This window comes from Acanthopagrus latus, chromosome 9 (genome assembly GCF_904848185.1).
Source record: "Acanthopagrus latus isolate v.2019 chromosome 9, fAcaLat1.1, whole genome shotgun sequence".
In the NCBI taxonomy this organism is placed as follows: domain Eukaryota; kingdom Metazoa; phylum Chordata; class Actinopteri; order Spariformes; family Sparidae; genus Acanthopagrus; species Acanthopagrus latus.
This window is the reverse complement of record NC_051047.1, coordinates 19,073,267-19,091,194: the sequence shown is the minus strand read 5'-3', so window position 1 is coordinate 19,091,194 and position 17,928 is coordinate 19,073,267. Positions and strand designations below refer to the sequence as shown.

Sequence of the window (17,928 nt, the reverse complement as noted above, 5' to 3'; positions counted from 1 at the left end):
TAAAATCTCCTTTCCCAAAAGTCCAAACAAAAAATTCCACAAATAAAAAAGATAAGGATGTAGAGTGATGCCAGCATTCCCCGGCTTTAATCATTAGTCAACCTTGCCTACAGCAGGACTTGCCAAAACCAACACATGATCCTTGTGCAAAGCAGCAACACACCCTGGAAGGTAACCAGTGAGCACAAATCCACCTGAGGTTACCTGTTGACGTTTCCATAGAACACCTTGTTAGCAGCAGGAGGAGCTGAGAATCCTGTTCACACTGACTGGAGGCATCACAGAGAGGCTCCATGGAACAATGAGCTCCTCTGTTATTTTGATACCTGGTTAGTCCTCAGCATGGATTGATATGGGACTCTGTGAAAGGTAGGTTTCGCTGACGACACGCCAAACACTATTAAAATATCTGTCATTTTAAGTATTTGCCTTGTAAGATTAGAAACGCGACCTTTGTTTGAACCAAACTTCTTTTGGTAAACATGTAAAATCACGCATTGGTTTGTTAAGCTAACTCCCCTGACACAAATATCCTTTAGAAAACTAAATATATTGATTTCAACACAACTGTATGAAATAACGTGGCCGTGTTGTTTATTGCTTAGTTTCAGAGTGAATCCGAGTAAATTATATGAGTTTACTTAAGTTTATTTTACTTTTGTCAATAGTAATAAAATTGACAAGTTTGTTAATTAGGCTTGGCGTCGACGCTCTCTCTTTACAGCCTGACTCTGATAGAACACCATTTAAAAAAAACTTAGACTAGACTAGACTAGAAACAATACCTTTTTATAAATTACCCCACCAAGAAATTCAACTTATTTAGTTAAACATCTAAAATTACACACTTTTTTTAGCTACTTCTCCGGCCATTAATGTTTCTTCGGCTAGTCTATTTGGAAAATAACAAGTCATTTCAACACAATTGTCATAAAGTGGCCGCATTGCTTTTTACCTGATTTAAGAGTGAATCCAAGTAATTTAGACATGTTTACTTAAGTTTCTTTTACGTTTTCCACCAGAAATCATTTAATTGACGAGTTTGTTAGTTAGGTTTGGCGTCGACGCTCTCTTAACAGCCTCGACTTTGTGAGAGGTTGGCTTAGCTAGCGCCACGCCAAACACCATTGAAAGAAATTCAACTTTAAGTATTTGCCTCGTGAAATGAGAAACAGGACCGTTATAAAATGGCCGTATTGGGAACTATCTAATTTATGAGCGAATCTGAGTTATTCGGTGAAATTCATTTGAGTTTATTCCATTTTTGCCGCTAGAGAAATTAAAATTGACAAGTTTGTTAATGAGGTCTGGTGTCGACGGTGCTTCGAGAGCCTCAGTGGCGAGATTTTTGTGGTGCTGATGCGGTTTTTTGTCTGTAATGAGGACACTAGGTTGACACTTGGACGACACACGATAGCCTAGATGTTGATATTAGTTAGACATAGTTTTAATTTTTTGAAGGACTTCGTTTAAATAGTTAATTTACGTTTAAAGTATTTTTAAATCTGTTCACGGATTTTTGTTGCCAATACTGCCTTCTGTTGTATGACTGTACACCTCGGCATGTCTAGACCGACTTATTGTTTAAGTTGTGTGTTAGTTAAATGTCAGTCCGGCTCTAGACATGATTATCAGTTGTACACACACCCTGCTGGATCCGGGTGTCCTCATGCTCCACCTGTTGCTGTTTGACTTCCTCAACAGAGCAAACTAATGTGGTCACTTATTGATGCAATCAAAACCGTGCTGATTTATTTTTTTTTAATTTTTTTTCCCCCCCCTCATGTTGTCTATGATTAACTTGAAGGAAAAGTGAACTGATCACGCCTGCAGGTTGCCATGGACACCCTGCCAGTAGGTTGGACTGTGCACACCTGTGACCAGGAGGGAGACGTGGCAGGACTGCTGAAGGACACAGTCCCTGACACCAACACAAACACACACGTCCACGATCTGTTCCATGAAGATGCACAGGTAGGCAGTTTGCTTTGAAATCCATTTTCGTCTAATCCATTATCACCATATTTACAGTAATGTCTCTGATGTCTCAACACGAACATGATAATGGCTTCTGACGTCTGCGGTCAGGGCTTCCAGCAGTCCAGCCAGCCGTGGTGGAGGATCAAACTGTTTGTGTGGGAGCCGGTGCTCTTCGGCACCTGGGATGGAGTTTTCACCACCTGCATGATCAACATCTTTGGTGTTGTGCTGTTCCTGCGAACCGGCTACCTGGTGGTGAGTGTACAAACACTGTGCTCCCTCTCTTTACTTCAGTTCTGTAAACTGTAATTTTATTTACAGTGTGTGCTTTGGACATTTGCGCAGCAATATCCAGGCAGTATAACTGCACTCTCACTGTATTTGTCCTCATGTGCATTAGAAGGAAAATTATTAAATCTGCTTAGTGAAGACACAAAATAACAGACATTTGACTCAAGTGAATTCTTCCATGTCTCAAGTTCATCCTAAGTAATTTTTTCTTGGTCAAGTTATAAAGTTTAGTCACTTTTTCCACATTCAAGAACTTCTTCAATGTTACCTGCAATAACCCGGGTTCCTTAATCTTTTATCTAATCTGTTAAAAAAAGTATGAAAAATAACTGAATGTGTTGATGTATGGAAAGCTTTATTTTTATCTCTCATTCAACAAGTATTCCCTCCCCATTTTAAAGAGTGAAACACCGATAGCCAGACAAAGAAAAAAACTAAACTAGAAAATAGAATATGGACACACACACACGTCATTCGAGTCTTCATATCCGAATTAAATTATTGAAAAATGAATTCATTTTTGCATAGGGCTGCACTAATGATTATTTTTACTGTCAATTAATCCGATGTTTATTTCCTGAAACAACTATCAGTATTTTGGTCCATAAAATGTCAGGAAATGGTGAAAAATGTCGGTCAGTGTTTTCTGAAGCCCAAGATGACGTCCTCATATGTGTTGTTTCATCTACAACTGAAAGATATTCAATTTACTGTCACAGGTGACTCAAGAAAAGCTTCAAAAATGTAAGGAGCTGCTGCTTTTCTTTGTAATTTACGACACTAAATTAGGAGTCTTTGAGTTTTGGACTGTTGGTTGGGCAATAGAAGCAATTTGAAGATGTCCGTTTGGGCCCAAGGAAATTGCAGATGACATTACACTGACCTCAAATCAATTGCATTCGCAGATTAATTGATAATTAAAATAATCAGTAGTCACATTAAAAAGATGCTCTGCGTTTAAATTGATGTTGTTGTATTTGCGCAGTTCAAAAAGCAAAGACCCTCACCCACTTTCTCACCCTGTCACCAAGTCAGCAAACACTCAGTCTGTGGGACTCTTATCTCAGGTCGTCACTGTGGTGCAGACCATGTGCAGTAGCTGAGCCGACGTGGTCTACATAACAAAGAGAACAGTTCAGACATACGAAGGTATGAAGTGGAAGTGACGAGGCGGCGTTCACCATTTGCAGACTGGGGCTCCGTAACCATCAATTTATGGTTGTTTATAGGACTGGAAAAGAGAACTAGAACAGACTGCGTGTTTATTTTCCCTTTCTACATGTTACAATATGTGGCCTCATGTTTAGCAATTAATGTGTTTGCCTCACACGTTTCAGCACCTGAGTTTATATTTTTAGCGTGTGTCATCCTGTCAGATGATCCCAAACAAGTTAATGTGCATGTGTCATCACCGGACAGCGCTACACAGGCCCTGTGATCTTAATTGCTGCATCTATTTCGGTTTAACTTGACAGCTAAAACATAGTTTGTCATGTGGAAGATGGGGTTTCCTCTCCACAGTGAGACGCTTCCCTATTAGTCATTGTGGAAAAGTGATTATGTTTGTTTGAGTTTTTCTTTAAGATGTGGATTACATTGTTGATACAGACACCGAGACAAAACAGAGAAAAGAAAACTGGAGAAAAAGTGAGCAGACATGTGTCCTACAGATGTCATTTTGTCCCCAACACTGCCCAGGGGAACACAGGCGTGCTGCTCGGGATGCTGCTGGTCTCCTTGGTCGTGCTGGTCGCCTTGGTGACAGTGATGTCGGGGATCGGAGTGTGTGAGCACTGTGGCGTTGGGGGTGGAGGAATCTACTCCATGATCTCCACCGTCCTGGGGGGCCGGGTCGGGGGCACCGTGGGCCTCCTGTATGTGTTCGGACAGGTGAGGAGAAAACCTGGACCTTTTTAGGCTTTCCTGTGTTGTCTCCGCTCTCATGCCGTCTCTCACCTCGCAGTGTGTAGCTGGAGCCATGTACATCACGGGGTTCTCTGAGTCGGTGGCCGAGGTGCTGGGAATGCAGAGCCAGTGGGCGGTGCGCAGCATGTCGGCGGCGGTGCTGCTGGCGCTGCTCGGAATCAACCTGGCGGGTGTGAAGTGGATCGTCCGACTCCAGCTGATACTGCTGGCCGTGCTGGCCATCTCCACTCTGGACTTTGTCATCGGCACCTTCACACACCTCGACCCAGGTAGGGCTGGAGGCCATGAATGTAAACATAAAAGGAATGAGTCTGTACTGATGCTATGTGCCAGTATTTGGTGTCTTCTTATAACGTGCATGGGTATTTCCAAGACATAATATAGCAGAAATTAGAAATGATTCTCTCTGGTATACCAGTCGTTATGATTAAGCCACACTTGTGACACTACTTTAGCTAATATCTGAGCTTCTACTCGGAAATATGCCTGATTAAAAAAAGCTGCAAATGTCACTGGCGAAGAGGCGGAGGAGAAAAATAAATGGGTGGATACTACAGGGACAATCTCAAGGGTTTTTCCCTTTATTTCTCAGTTTCTCTTTTTGTTTATATTTTGGCTTACCTGAACAACCAAGTGCCGGTGGTGCAGGACACACCACGCCAAAAGACTAGAGCCACCACTGTCAGGGCCTTTAGGACGGAGTAAAGTTTGACGAGATGGGTTTTCAGTTTATGTTTCTAATATATGAGAAGCAGAATTATTAATAACTTGTTTTTGTAAGCACTTCACAAGAAATGGACCTCAAAACGCTTTGCAACAAAGAAATGACAAACATCAGCTGCTTCACATGAGAAAAGACTTGCAGGGACCTTGAAACGACGGATAGGATTTTGATTTGTCGAACACAAATGAACAAGTTACTGTAATTGCGGGGACCAGTCCTCATTAATGTCAGCAGTTCTGCCTCCTGTGCTGTTCCTGTTCTGACATGTCAACATGCCTTCTGCAGAAAAGGGGAATGTGACCCAACTGATCACAGGAAAATAAAGAAACGAGGGCTCTGATGCTGAGATGTCTGAGATGAAGTCTAGTGACTCTAGTTTTCTCCACAGTTTTTCTGCTGGTTGTTAAAAAACTGCAGTGAAGTAACGTCTGTGGGAGTTGGGTGTGAAATTAATTTGAATTTCCAAAGAAGACAGAAAAGTTTGAAGTGGATAGAAAGATGAGTGTCTGCTCAGGCCAGTAGGTGTAGCTGTAGTATCACGTATCATTTTTAGTCTCTGCAGTTCAGCTCTTCATGAGGCTGCTGACTCTAACAACCTTTCTGATACATATTTTACTCATTTTTGTCATGTCATGTTTTCTCTCTGCGCTCGGCGAGTGTTCGGTTTTGTCAGAAACTTATGTAAAGTGCTGCTCTCTTCTCGTCTGAGACTGGCCTTGTGTTTACTGACAGAGTTTTTTTTTTCTTTTGTGGTGAGGAAATGTTGCCTTTTTTGAGAAGTGTATTCTTTTGCTGCCCTTCAGGAAGTCCTTCCCCACATTTCCTGTTCTCACTGATTATCAACGTCCTGTCCAGTGGGAAGAGAAAAAGTCCAGAAATCAAGCCAGTCTTCATGTGAACAGGCACAATATACTCGCTGGACCTTTTTTATAAAAACATTTATAAACACACACCTATACAGACAGTCAGAGAGGGAATTGTCCCATTTTTGTCAAAGCTTTTTAGCTTCTTTTTTTTTTAGATCCAGAGAAACTGAATCTACCTGTCCAGACAGGAGCAGTTTTTCCAAGATTAAGCTCCCACAGAAGGCCTGTTCTGAGTCAAAAATAGTGGAAGAAGTGGCCGTAATGGATTCTCCAGGTTTTTCCAATTAAGAGCCCCTGTGTGTGTTGTGGTGACCTCATGGTTGGCAGGGGACCAGCAGGTCCACTCGCTCGTTGAAACAGCCCAGATTAGTGTGCGCTCACTGAAGCTTGAGGCACATCCTGAAGGAAAAGGAGCTACTGCCAAAATCAAGTGTTCTCGGTTAGATAACATGTCCCCTCTTTGTACACTTGGTGAAGCTGACGCCGTCGTGGGTTTCTGCCACGGCCCAGGTGTGACTGTTCAGGCTCAGGCAGGATGGTATATTGGCTTGTTGTCAGAACGCTGGGCAGATATGGGCCTTTAATTAAAAAAAATGATCTGTAATGGTAAAATTTAGAGCTGACTGATTGGTCTATTAAACTTTGTCAATTATGATAATAAATCAATAAAAGTATTTTTCTATAATGGATAATAAAGAAGACTTGCACATCTCAATACCCAATGGGATGAGTGCTGGATTGCAAAATACTTGGCTGAAATGAAAATAAGAGATATTTATATACCAAAAAAGCCAAATTTTAAGGGCTGTTTTATTCCTGTTGTGTGATGTTTGAGAGCAAGACTCTTTCTCAGCCTGCATCTCTGAGGGAGTCCTTTTTAAACGGGAGCTTTCTGGTGGGCATATCTTTCTTTTTCATGTATTTTTCAAGCAAAGTGGCAACAACTTTGTCTGTCTCTGGCTTCTGAAACTTGAGGATTTGCTGCTTTTCTCCGGTTTATATAACTGTTGGCAGAATATCTTTAAAGCTGCACAGTGTTGTTCTGGGGAAGCAATTTTAATCAGAAGAGAAAATTCTTTTATTTTATGATTTTCATGACCGAATAAACAAACTGTTTTCAGAGGACAACACAATTTCATATTTGGTTACTTTGTTTTTATTTGCAGTACTGCCCATGTGGCTTTAAACAGCCCTCTGGGGATGTTACTCTCCTTTGAGGACAGATTCTTTATTCAGTTATGGTTTGTTTGTTTTGCATTTCTCTTCTAAAACTACAATGTGCACTCTTTAAGCGTTGGGGTTGGTCAGATGAAAAGTAAGATTTCTGGGAAGCTGTGAGAATATGTTTCCTTTTTGGTCACATTTTGTATTGTATTGTAAAGAGCACAAACAGCTAAAAATGTAAACATTTTAGATTTTTGCGTCTGCCTTTGTTGTCCCATGTTATTCATAACCCTAGTATACCCAAACCTGAACCACACAACATTTCAAAGGGTTGCACCTTTTCCTATAACTTGATTATTTCCCAGCTGCATTCTTTCTGTGCATCCCCACCACGTAACTGCGCAGTGAAGTACGTTTCTCGGTTCACCAACAGTGGTGGCCTCTGCAGTGAACTGCTCTACTGCCGGGAGTTTGTTTTTAACACATGTTCTCAGAGACAGACAGAAAGACAGATATCCATCTTCAGGACAGGGAGCTGGAATGGATGACATAACATCACTTTTGCACATGTCACACAGTTATCCAAATTAGAGAATTAAACAATTGACCCATAATCTTAAATCTTGATGTTTTCAAACGGAATGAGAAGCTATTGTGCATGTAAATATGGCTGCAATAAAACAGCGACCATTGCTGATGAAAATCGCATTACGTTTAGTCGTGTTCACCAACTTCCTTCTTTGCTCTTTGACAAAATCACCTGCAACAAAGACGAATCATTCTAGACATTTTACCTCTGAAATGATACATATCTTTAATATCTACATTGTGATGCTGATGAGGATTTAAAAGTATTATATACTCTCACCTATAGGCTGGCCTGACTTTCTTATTCTCGAAGTAATTTTCCCAGCGACAATAATCTGCACTGTGCTGTGACTACAGTGGAATTCAAAAACTGCATACGACACGGCCCAGGATAGTGCTTTGTCACGATGGGAGGACAGTTAATTTCCCAATTGTGCGGTTGAAGTATAGAAAATTATATAGCTTGCGCTGTAACGCTGCCGATCTATTGTCTCTGCAGCCAAACAACTCAGACCTTCTGACTGTGGTGCGCAGATGAAATACAGTCTGACACGCCTCACCCAGTCCCAGTCTCTTTACTTTTTATTCCCCACAGGACAGGAAGTCATAATGTGCTCCTTGGGTCTAAGGGTTTAGGGTGTTAACCAGACTCACCCACATTTTTGGAAAATGACAAAGAGAGGAGGCCGGAAGTGAGATCTGAGGCCTGCTGCTCCTCTAGAGACTGCTGCATCATCTCTCCCTGTGATCCACATTATAATATATGGCCTTCAATCATCCCAGTGGGACCTGCCCCACCTCTGCTCTCCATGCACGGCACTTTTATACTGGTTATGGTGGGGAGGGTAAGAGGTCAGCCAGACGGAGGGAGAGGCCTCAGACGCTAATGTAATCTGAGTACACATTCCACCCTGCATCAGAGGAATGCTGAGCCCCATTCTGCTTATACACACTTGCTGTTCAGACAATATACACAGTGAAATATGATTGTTTTCACCACAGCTTTGTCCTGAAATCTGTTTGCTCTGTCTGCTCAGAAAGCAGAGTGATGATGATGGTTAAGATGGTGCATCCCTTTTTTTAATTTGTTGCCTCCAAAATATAGAAGAAATAGCTGCATTTTAAAGGAATCCTCCATCGTGTCACAGCTCAGCTCACATTGTGCATACTAAATAACCACAAACTAAGTGAAATGCAGAAAATGTTCTCTGGCTTGCTGTGCAAAATATAACGAGGCTGCAGTTTTTGCCCCGAGGCTCCCAGTGAAGCTCCGACCGTGCCTTGCACAAGAGCCCGGCACGATGGAGGTGAGCGAGTTCCACCAGAAAAATCTCCAACGACTAATCTGTGTTTATAGAAGTCGTTGTACCTCCATAAATACGTGAACGCCCTCAGCTGAGTGGAGTCAGGCATGGATGGATGTCGGCGTGTGATGTTGTAACGTGGGTGGGGAGCCCTCGGTGCAGACATGGACACTGACTGCCCTGGATCCGTTAGAGTCCGATTGTTTGGACAGAGGGCGAGCTCACCGGGTCACAGATTGAACAAGAGTTTGGGTACCTCATTCCCCGTTTGATGTCAGCTTTCACAGCCTTGTTAAATTCCTACCCTGGTGAACATGTGCACTTGGATAACTAGTGTATTAAGACCTTATGGTTTGGGGTTTTTTTTTTTTTTTTTTCCTCGAACAAAAGCAAAAAAAGAGCATTCTCACCCTCTCTCTCTCTCTCATCTCTCACTCTCTGTCTCCCTCTCTCGCTCACTCTCATTCTTCTCTACTCAAACTTGGAAGCCGCTGAGCTTCTGAAAAGGGTGGCGACTTCCTTTTGGATAAACATGTCATTAATCTGAGAGAACACATTCTTTCCCATCGCAAGATAACCAAGGGGGAAATGTCCGGTGTTGTAACATAGGCGGGGCGCTACAGATTGTTATATGGCCCCCACCAATGCAGAACAGCCTCTCCTGCACATTCAACAAAGAGACGCAGACTGAGCTGACCTGTCCCGTCTTTAAACTGCATGCTTTTGTTGCCTGCTGTCAATTTTTGTCAAATAAAATAGTCTCGCATTGCAGACATGAGTTTAGATGATGCTGTTTGACAATTTTTGGAAGGAACAGTAGTGAGAATTTCTCAAATGTCTCCTTGTTTCTGTGTTTTTGAGTTGGAGGGAGATGAAAATTTAAGTAGGAGTGTTCTTTTGGTCACCAGCATCCTTGGCTTTTATTACAATTTTGTAAGGAAGTAAGAACCTTGTGTGATAAAATGCAAAATGTAAAACATGTTAGATTTTATTTTAAACATCTGGTGTCTGCTACCGTAGGTCTCTCCTTGGAAAATCCTCCGGTGCAGATGTGATGTGTTTACATTTTACTGTTTGTCTCAACTTCTCCACAAAGCGCAGTGCAAAAAAACTCACCAATAATCACCTCGGACCAGCGACGGTCACTAAAAACTGAGAAGCAATAAAAATGATAACTTTACACCAGATGAGGAAAAACAGTTAAATCACACTGTGGCTGCAGAAAGCAATCCAGTAGAGCTGCAAATTCTCAATCGACCCATTAATTGTCAGTGTTCACCAAAGTCCAAGATGATGTCATCGAATGTCTTGTTTTGTCCACAACCAAAGATGTCCATTTTGATATCATAAGGAAAAAAAACAAACAGAAAATATTCACATCTAAAAAGCTGGAATCAGAAAATGTTCCTCTTGTTTTTCCAAAGAAATGATTCAGATTGGTAAATTGATCGTCAATATAGCTAAATTAAGGATTAGCAACCATTCAGTTAATTGGTTAATTGTTGCAGCTCTACACTATAGCCATCAGGGAAATGCTAATTAGAATGGAAATTCAATCTTATATCAGCATTATTGTGGATGAGACTGGAAGCAATTTATCCAATTTATCTCCAAGTTCAGGTCAGAGACACTGACTTCATTGGCAAAATGGATCAGGTCTTCTGTGACGTCTCCTGACTCAGACTCATAAGATAATTTAATTTACAATTTCATGAATATTTTAATGAATGCTGCACCACACATGACACAAAATATTTGAATTAAATATATCAAAACCCCATGTGAAGAGTCACTTGGCTCGGTCTAATGAAGTGTACAAGAACTTGAATTTGTTGAGAGTTGTGAATATTTTTGTGGTGGAAGTCTGATATTCTGACAGCCCTATTTCTGATAATACCAAGAGTAGTTTCAGATCATCATCGTTGGTATCAGTTGGCCTCAGGTGACAAGTTTATACTGTAGATGATTGTCACTGTTTACTCTCGTGATCCTGGCTCAGACATGATGTTTGATCTGTCTGTTGTCTTCTCCTGTTTCAGAGCACGGATTCATCGGTTATTCGCCCGGGCTGCTCAGCAGTAACACAATGCCAGATTACAGCGCAGGAGAAAACTTCTTCACAGTGTTTGGGGTCTTCTTCCCTGCTGCTACAGGTACAGGGACGACTCTCATCTTCTATTTTGTATCCGATGTTGTGTGTCGTATGTATTAAGATCATTTATATGCCCTTTTAGATGAACTGTCAACACTCCAGACTCCATGTTATCTCGTGCAGCTACATGCGCCGTGTAAAAATACATTTTTGTGGTGTGTGTGTGTGTGTGTGTGTGTGTGTGTGTGTGTGTGTATGTGTATGTGTATGTGTAGGGGTTATGGCAGGCTTCAACATGAGCTCAGACCTTCAGCGGCCTGAACACAACATCCCAGTGGGAACGCTGGCAGCTGTCTTCACCTCGTATGACAACACACACACACACACCAGTACTTAGAGATGAGAAACACCACGTGGACACAAGTACACAAAACTACAGCTCCAGTAAAAGTGAAGCCTGGAGTGGCCACATGTCAGAAATAAAAATACGACCATACAGATTTCTGCAGCTATTTAACTTTATTTAACATGATATGACGTGTAGTTTTCAGGAGTCTGTCCCTCGGCGTCTGAATCATCCAAATGGGTACTTTCCAAATGTTTTCATTTGACTCCTGTGGTACCCTCAGATCTCTTCAAAGGGACAAACCTCTCCCACCCTTATGGCGCTATCTGACTACTGAGCTTCCATGACACAATTCTCCTATTAATAGTGAGAGAGCGGCCCTTGTTAATACGTCCGTGTGTTGGTGTACTGTTGGTGACCCACAGGTGGTTCCTGTATCTGGTCTTTGTCTTCCTCCTCGGGGCGATCTGCACCAGAGAAGCTCTGCGTTATGACTTCTTGATAGCAGAAAAGGTAAACTCCTGTCTCTTTGTTTCCATCCTGCTCACTTCAGAGAGGCCCTCTAAACAGAAGGGGAGAGGTGAGGGGATTTCCCACCATGGCTCACTTTGTTGATGTGGTGTGGTTAGGGCTGGTGTTGGTTCTGACTGCATGTACAGCCCATTCAAGTAGAAGTGCAGATCATTTACACTACACTCAGGTTCAAGTCTGTATGAAATACTGGGTCTTTCCCTGTACCCACGCTTTGGGTCTCGAGCACCACGAGGTAGAGTTCAAGTGCGTCCTGCGTCGGAGGGAAACGGTCCACTTAAAGGGTAATTACAGTATTTTTAAGCCTGGGCCCTAGTCTAAATGACTCATGGATGCATCAAGTTTGGGAATCTTTTTGGTAAAGAGTTAATTGTTTTACCAGAAACAGACGTTATTTTGGTGTATTCAGAGCCACCAAACTGATGACCCATTGACAAAACCAGCAATTTTACCTCACAGATCTTTATAAGACACGCTTTATTCAAACTCAACAGAAAAACAAAACAAAACATACCAAAACTGTACTAGTTTGGCTTCCCACGTTTAGATATATGCCTTTTTTTAAATTTGAGTCCATTTATTCAAGGACGCAAACTGGATAAATCAGGGATTGTTTGAGAATAAATGGACAGACCTCAGTTAGGTGGTGCTTCCAAAGACAGCAGCATGACCGTGAGTCGAAATGTGCACAAGCAGTGTAGCAAAAATCCAAAACTACAACTCGCTCTCATATTAAAAATAGATTACGTTTTAGCCAATCACTGCCTCAAAATCCTTGACTTCTCCATCAGTTCTCATTGTTTTCATAAGGGGCTGGCTGCAGCGGAACTCAACTGGGTGTAGCTGTTGTGAGCTCTGAACTCCACCCCATCCTCTTCCACCCTCTGTTTGTTTTCCTTCTTCCTCCAGGTCTCCTTGGTGGGTTTCCTCTTTCTGCTGGGCCTCTACATCTCCTCTCTGGCTTCCTGCATGGGTGGCTTATACGGAGCACCCAGGATCCTCCAGTGCATCGCCCAGGAGAGGGTCATCCCCGCACTGGCCTTCCTGGGAAGAGGGGTGGGTGGATAGCTGGATGGATTGGGCCACAAAATGACAAATATTAGCTGGAATCACCATGACGTAAACACAGATTACTTAATGAGGGTGTGTGTTTGTGCACCAGTGAGTCCACTAACATGGAGGATGATTGTTTTCTCCTAACTCAATGAAAGAAATACTGTCTTAGACGATTTATGATTGAACCTGGTGAACACCTCATCTTATTTAAAGCTTTTTCACCTATTGACACCACCTATCATTATTAGATGAACTTATAGATGCCTTTTTCATATCTCTGCATTCATCATCTGGCTAGTGAGATTTGCCAACTTAGCTCATTTCATGAAGTCAGTGGTTAGAGCAGCATGTTGTAAAACTTCCACTGCAAACAACCACTCCAAAATGTAAGAATGATAATACCTCTTTCCCACCAACATGGAACCTCATTTTGAACTGTTTGGAGCATTGCAACCTCAAATTCAAGAGATACTGCACCCAAAATGTTGACACCAGCTGGAACTAAAAAAATCAGGTTAAATACAAACCAAAGTGGGCGTGGGTTATTCTACAGGTTGCTGTGTGAAGCCCTTGTGATGGTGCATACTTGACTACAAATGTTCAGCTCAAAATTAGGAAATTGTGTGTTAGTTTGCTAGTTAGAAAGTAAATCAAGCAAGGATCTTGAACAGAACCGGTTCAAGAACCAGAGCTAATTTGGTGTGAAAGGTGTGTAACTTCACTCTCTGGACTGACATTAAAAAGACATCTGTGAGTTTATTTATTGACTGACTTTGAAACTTACAAATTCTCCCGAAACTGGAACCACCTCTTTAACTTGCGTTATCACTGAACTGTTTTATAAATTGTACTAACATGAGTCGTGCAGAGTTTATAATAGGAATATTGTATCTGATGACCTGCAGTAATGGGCAATTTGTAACCTAATAAGCGTGTGTAGCCTGGATGTATGAGGGGGTGTGGTGGGTGGACTGAACAGGAAACAGTCTGACAGGACTGCCTAACTATAGACTGCAGACTCCACTCCATAGAAGTGACTGGACTGACAGCATTGCAGCAAAGCCCTACAGCTTACTCCTGCCACACACACACACACACAGTCACGTCGACATCCTGACCCCGTCCACCTCCACTTTCCTCAGACTTCCCTGGATGGCAGCAGTGTGTCTGACCTCTCTCAGCGGGCTGGAATGAGGCCCTAGACATCTTGGCCCAAATCAAAGCTTGAGAACAAACGCAGGAAGGGGCCGACGGGCAGGGCCCTGCTCCCTGTACTGTGTGCTCTGGAGGCCCGCCAGGCACACAGCAGTGCTCCTTAAACTGTGTGATAGGACCTGGGAAGTGAAAGCAAGCTGGCTGACAAGCCACATGTTAAAACAATTTAACCGTTTTCAGAGAGGGATTATTGTGGGGGACGACGGTTGTGTCCTCCTGGAACAGATGGTGTTTCAGCTACATGTAGTCATCTGAAGTTTCAGATTTACTTCAGGAAACATTTAAACTTAAACTTCCTATAAGTCACATTACCCCATCATTTTACAATATTTGCCATAATAAATTAAAAAAAAAGGTTGCAGGTAGCAAAGAGGTGTGTAGTTGATCCCTTGATTAAACGTAACAACTTCTAAACTAGTGTCCATATATTGGTGCTGAAGAGTCCCTTCCTTTACCTTAGATGAGCCTTTTGACCGACTGACTGACTTTTATTAGCCATACATGAGCAGTTTGAAACATGATGTGAAAAATTAAACCTTCCCGTCTTGCTCAGTTCCCTATACAAGCCAGTGGACAATTTGTTTAAGTTGTTTAATGCTGCTGGACTGTGGATTTCTCTGCAGAGGACTTGCCTCCGTGCCTCTCTCAGCTCCTCATGAAATGGAGTCTGCCGACATAAACTACCAGCCAAAACTACCAATGACCAGCTTCCAGCAAAACACAGATGCTCCACGGAGTTTTTAAATCTTTTTTATAGGAAATGTCAAGTGTAGACTTTCATGTGTGTCTTTCTGTATTATGACACTCTCTCCCTCTGTAACAGAAAGGACCAAACAGGACTCCGGTAGCAGCCATCTGTCTGACCAGCCTGCTGACCTTGGCCTTCATTTTCATCGGTCAGGTCAACGTGCTGGCGCCCATCGTCAGCATCAACTTCATGCTCACCTACAGCTTCATCGACTACTCCTACTTCAGTGTGGCCATGACCTTCCAGCTGCAGACTAAAGAAAAGAAAGGACCACTCATCCCGGCAAAAAGAAGCCAGCGTCCGTCAATCAGGCAGAGCTCTAGGCCTCTGATTGAGGCCCCCCTCCCTAACTATGGAAGTGGAGGTGAGAGCCTGCAGAGCAAAGGCACTCTGCTGGAGTTCACCAAAGACATGGACCAGATCTTTCCCCCGATGTCAAATCCTGATGCCGGATCTGAAAACACCTGCTCCGCGCAAGAGCTGAGTTGTAAGGGCAGAAAGGCAAGTGTGACCCCCAAGCAGAAGCTGATGGACAGCTTTGGTTTGGACCTTAACAGCAACATGTTCTCAGAAGAGAAAGAAGAGGAGGTGAGTTCAGCTCCAACACATGAGGGAGCTGAGGTCCAGAGTGGAGTCGGGGAAGAAACGCAAGCCAAATGTCATTCAGAAACACAGCATGCTGAGCAGGATTCATCAGCTGAGCCTCACAGTCACAGCGCAGGTGATCAGCTTTAGGCATCAAACACTAGACATGACGAGACCAGACAGGATTAGAGATCCTAGAGGTTAGTTTTGTTTTTTTTTAGTAACCTGATCCTTTTATTAAATCTTTCAGGAGCTGAAAGTAAAGCAGAGCATCCAACCTTTGAAATCCAACCCATTCAGCATTCACTCTACGCGAAGTTCTGCAACCACTGGGTTGCTCTAATCGGGGTAGGCTTCACATTTTATCCTCTAAATGATGTATTTTTGCTCTCATTCTAAGCTTATTTAACAAATAATGTGAACACATGATTTGTTTTCTTTCAGGCACTCACCTCCTTATTGATCATGTTTGTTATCCAGTGGGTTTATGCTTTAGCAAACATAGTCGTTGCCTTGCTGCTCTTCCTCTACATCGGGAGAACAAGTCCTGGACTACCTAAAGGTGATTTCCATCTGCTCATTTCCTGTGTAGAGACGCTGAGCTTCATGGTGAGGTCCTGTAGTCACCTTAATTCACACATCTGCACAAGATTTCACCTCCTTTCAGCAAACGCTCGATGGATTACGTAACTATGTGTATCGAAACACCGTAATTAAAATCAGCTAATGATTCATAAAATGCTCTGCTCAGATACTTTAGATACTTTAACCCTGCATACAGGTGACTGTTTTAGCAAGGTGATGTTTTTTAACACAATATCTTTGTGAAGTTCTCTTTCAATGAGAATATATTGTTGATCACCATTTAGTTCACCACTTGGTTTCAAAGTAAGTTAGCTCTGATTTTCTGTTCAACTTTGTACCAAATACTCTTCATAGACATTCCTTTTCATAAATGATTATTTAATGTATTTCACTACACAATCTCTATTTTTGATATTTACTGATTTTGTCTAGTGTTTGCTGAAAGGAGTTAAAGGTTATCTTTCACAAGGCCATTCCATGAACCCGTGCAACCTTTTAATAACTGTATGCGTAGTCGGCAACTTGCACCTATTAAACCTGAAGCACATCTGAAATTAAATAATAATAATGTGGAACTCCTAACCTGCAGTTCACATTCTTAGATTCATTCACTCCACGCTCAGTGTTTGGTTGACCCGTTAATGTACTCGGGCACACTGCAGGGAGTTTCACTTGCGGCCTTTTTGCCAGGCGGGCTGGCAGCTGTTGTGGCTTAGGATTTCTAGAATAGCTGGATGGGACACGGAGCATCTGTGCATTAAACTCGCCACATTACAGCGTGCTTCAGCCGCCTGACTCAGGACGTTTCTGAACACAAGCTCGGCAAGTGTTTCACACTTGGTCCCACAGGTGGTCAATGTGATGCTGCGTGTTTTTCTCGCTCTGTTATTACACTTCTTGTGCACTAACCTCAACTATTCACACAATAGAAGAAGTCTCCATAGTAACATTAAACTTATTATTATTGATGAATACTTTTTTAGCTGTTTTCTGCTGCTGTTATTGAAATTATCTCACTCAAGCTAATTTCTTCAAATAACAGTTTGATTTATTGCAGGTATTGCAGCTCGATTCAGCTTCTTCACGTGGCTTAAATCAACACTAAATAGCATTTTCAGGTACTTCTTATTGCTGTTCTAACACAAAATGACAGGAATCAGGAATCTGTTTAAGAGAAAAAATAAGAGACTTAATGGTCATTCATCAAAGATATGTCTCAAATCTTATCTGTAAATATTAGATTTTGCCATTTGTGCGTGTCACCTGAAAGTGTTTTTGTTTCGCTCAGGAGAAAAGGATCTCTTCAGGATGAGATCGTGGTCACGCCCGCTCTGTCCGGTGTCGGGCTGAAAACCAAGCAGCTGACAGAGGAAAACGCAGACTTCGCCTCTCGTCACCGCCATCACCAGTCCTCTTTCATTGACAAGATGGTGCAACCACCGCTCCGCTGACTGACTTGAACACTGCCTCTGTTTCATGTCACAGCTGTCAGCCAGAAACCACATTTTCTGCCTCAAACTCTGCCTCGCGTTGCCCTGTACGGCACATTCTGCACACATATATTATTTAACAGAGATGTTCAGTGTGTTTTTGTGTGAGAGAACTAGATGGATATTTTTGTGGACCTGAGTTTTTCTTCCATAAACAGAATTAAAAGAAAATAGGTGATTTTTTTTTTCTCACTATACTTTATGCATTTAGCCTTGAGTGAAGTATTGCAGTATCTGTGAGACACTGCTGGGTCAGTTCCAAGAAGTGCAGCCACTGTGGTGCTCATGTGGCTTGAATATCCTGTGTGCAAGTGGCACAAACGTATAATTAAAGTATATTAATTCACTTGCATTTGTCACTTCTTTACAAATGTTTTACAGGATAATAAAAAACAAGATCAACAGGTAAGATAAGTTGTTCAGAGAAAAACGACAAA

General features: G+C 42.2%; 1 protein-coding gene and 1 long non-coding RNA gene across 6 annotated transcripts; one reads left to right on the top strand and one right to left on the bottom strand.

The window, feature by feature from the left end:
- Nucleotides 1-134: 134 nt before the first annotated feature.
- slc12a8 (solute carrier family 12 member 8) lies at nucleotides 135-17,841 on the top strand. Of its 5 annotated transcripts, none has more exons than XM_037109331.1 (14): nucleotides 135-369; nucleotides 1,808-1,974; nucleotides 2,089-2,235; nucleotides 3,970-4,161; nucleotides 4,235-4,466; nucleotides 10,883-10,996; nucleotides 11,211-11,298; nucleotides 11,707-11,794; nucleotides 12,722-12,868; nucleotides 14,907-15,552; nucleotides 15,667-15,764; nucleotides 15,861-15,978; nucleotides 17,059-17,119; nucleotides 17,293-17,841. In XM_037109331.1, the coding sequence occupies exons 2-14, from the start codon at nucleotides 1,840-1,842 to the stop codon at nucleotides 17,450-17,452; spliced, it is 2,226 nt and encodes a 741-aa protein (XP_036965226.1). In that variant the 5' UTR covers nucleotides 135-369; nucleotides 1,808-1,839; the 3' UTR covers nucleotides 17,453-17,841. The 5 variants fall into 5 exon arrangements, with proteins under 5 accessions (XP_036965226.1, XP_036965227.1, XP_036965228.1 ...); XM_037109332.1 differs by having other exon boundaries at nucleotides 136-369; nucleotides 2,098-2,235; nucleotides 17,290-17,841; XM_037109330.1 differs by having other exon boundaries at nucleotides 137-369; nucleotides 1,834-1,974; nucleotides 17,290-17,841.
- LOC119025616 lies at nucleotides 17,032-17,394 on the bottom strand. Its single transcript, XR_005076869.1, has 2 exons — nucleotides 17,265-17,394; nucleotides 17,032-17,165 (listed from the first exon to the last, which is right to left on the bottom strand). It is a non-coding gene; the product is annotated as an uncharacterized LOC119025616 (long non-coding RNA).
- Nucleotides 17,842-17,928: the final 87 nt, after the last annotated feature.

Bases quoted from the DNA above. Each gene is read 5' to 3' on its own strand.
- slc12a8 (XM_037109330.1), top strand. From the start codon at position 1,840: ATGGACACCCTGCCAGTAGGTTGGACTGTGCACACCTGTGACCAGGAG. The intron at 4,162-4,234 runs GTGAGGAGAAAA...CTCACCTCGCAG, and splicing joins TCCTGTATGTGTTCGGACAG to TGTGTAGCTGGAGCCATGTA. The intron at 11,795-12,721 runs GTAAACTCCTGT...TTCTTCCTCCAG, and splicing joins ACTTCTTGATAGCAGAAAAG to GTCTCCTTGGTGGGTTTCCT.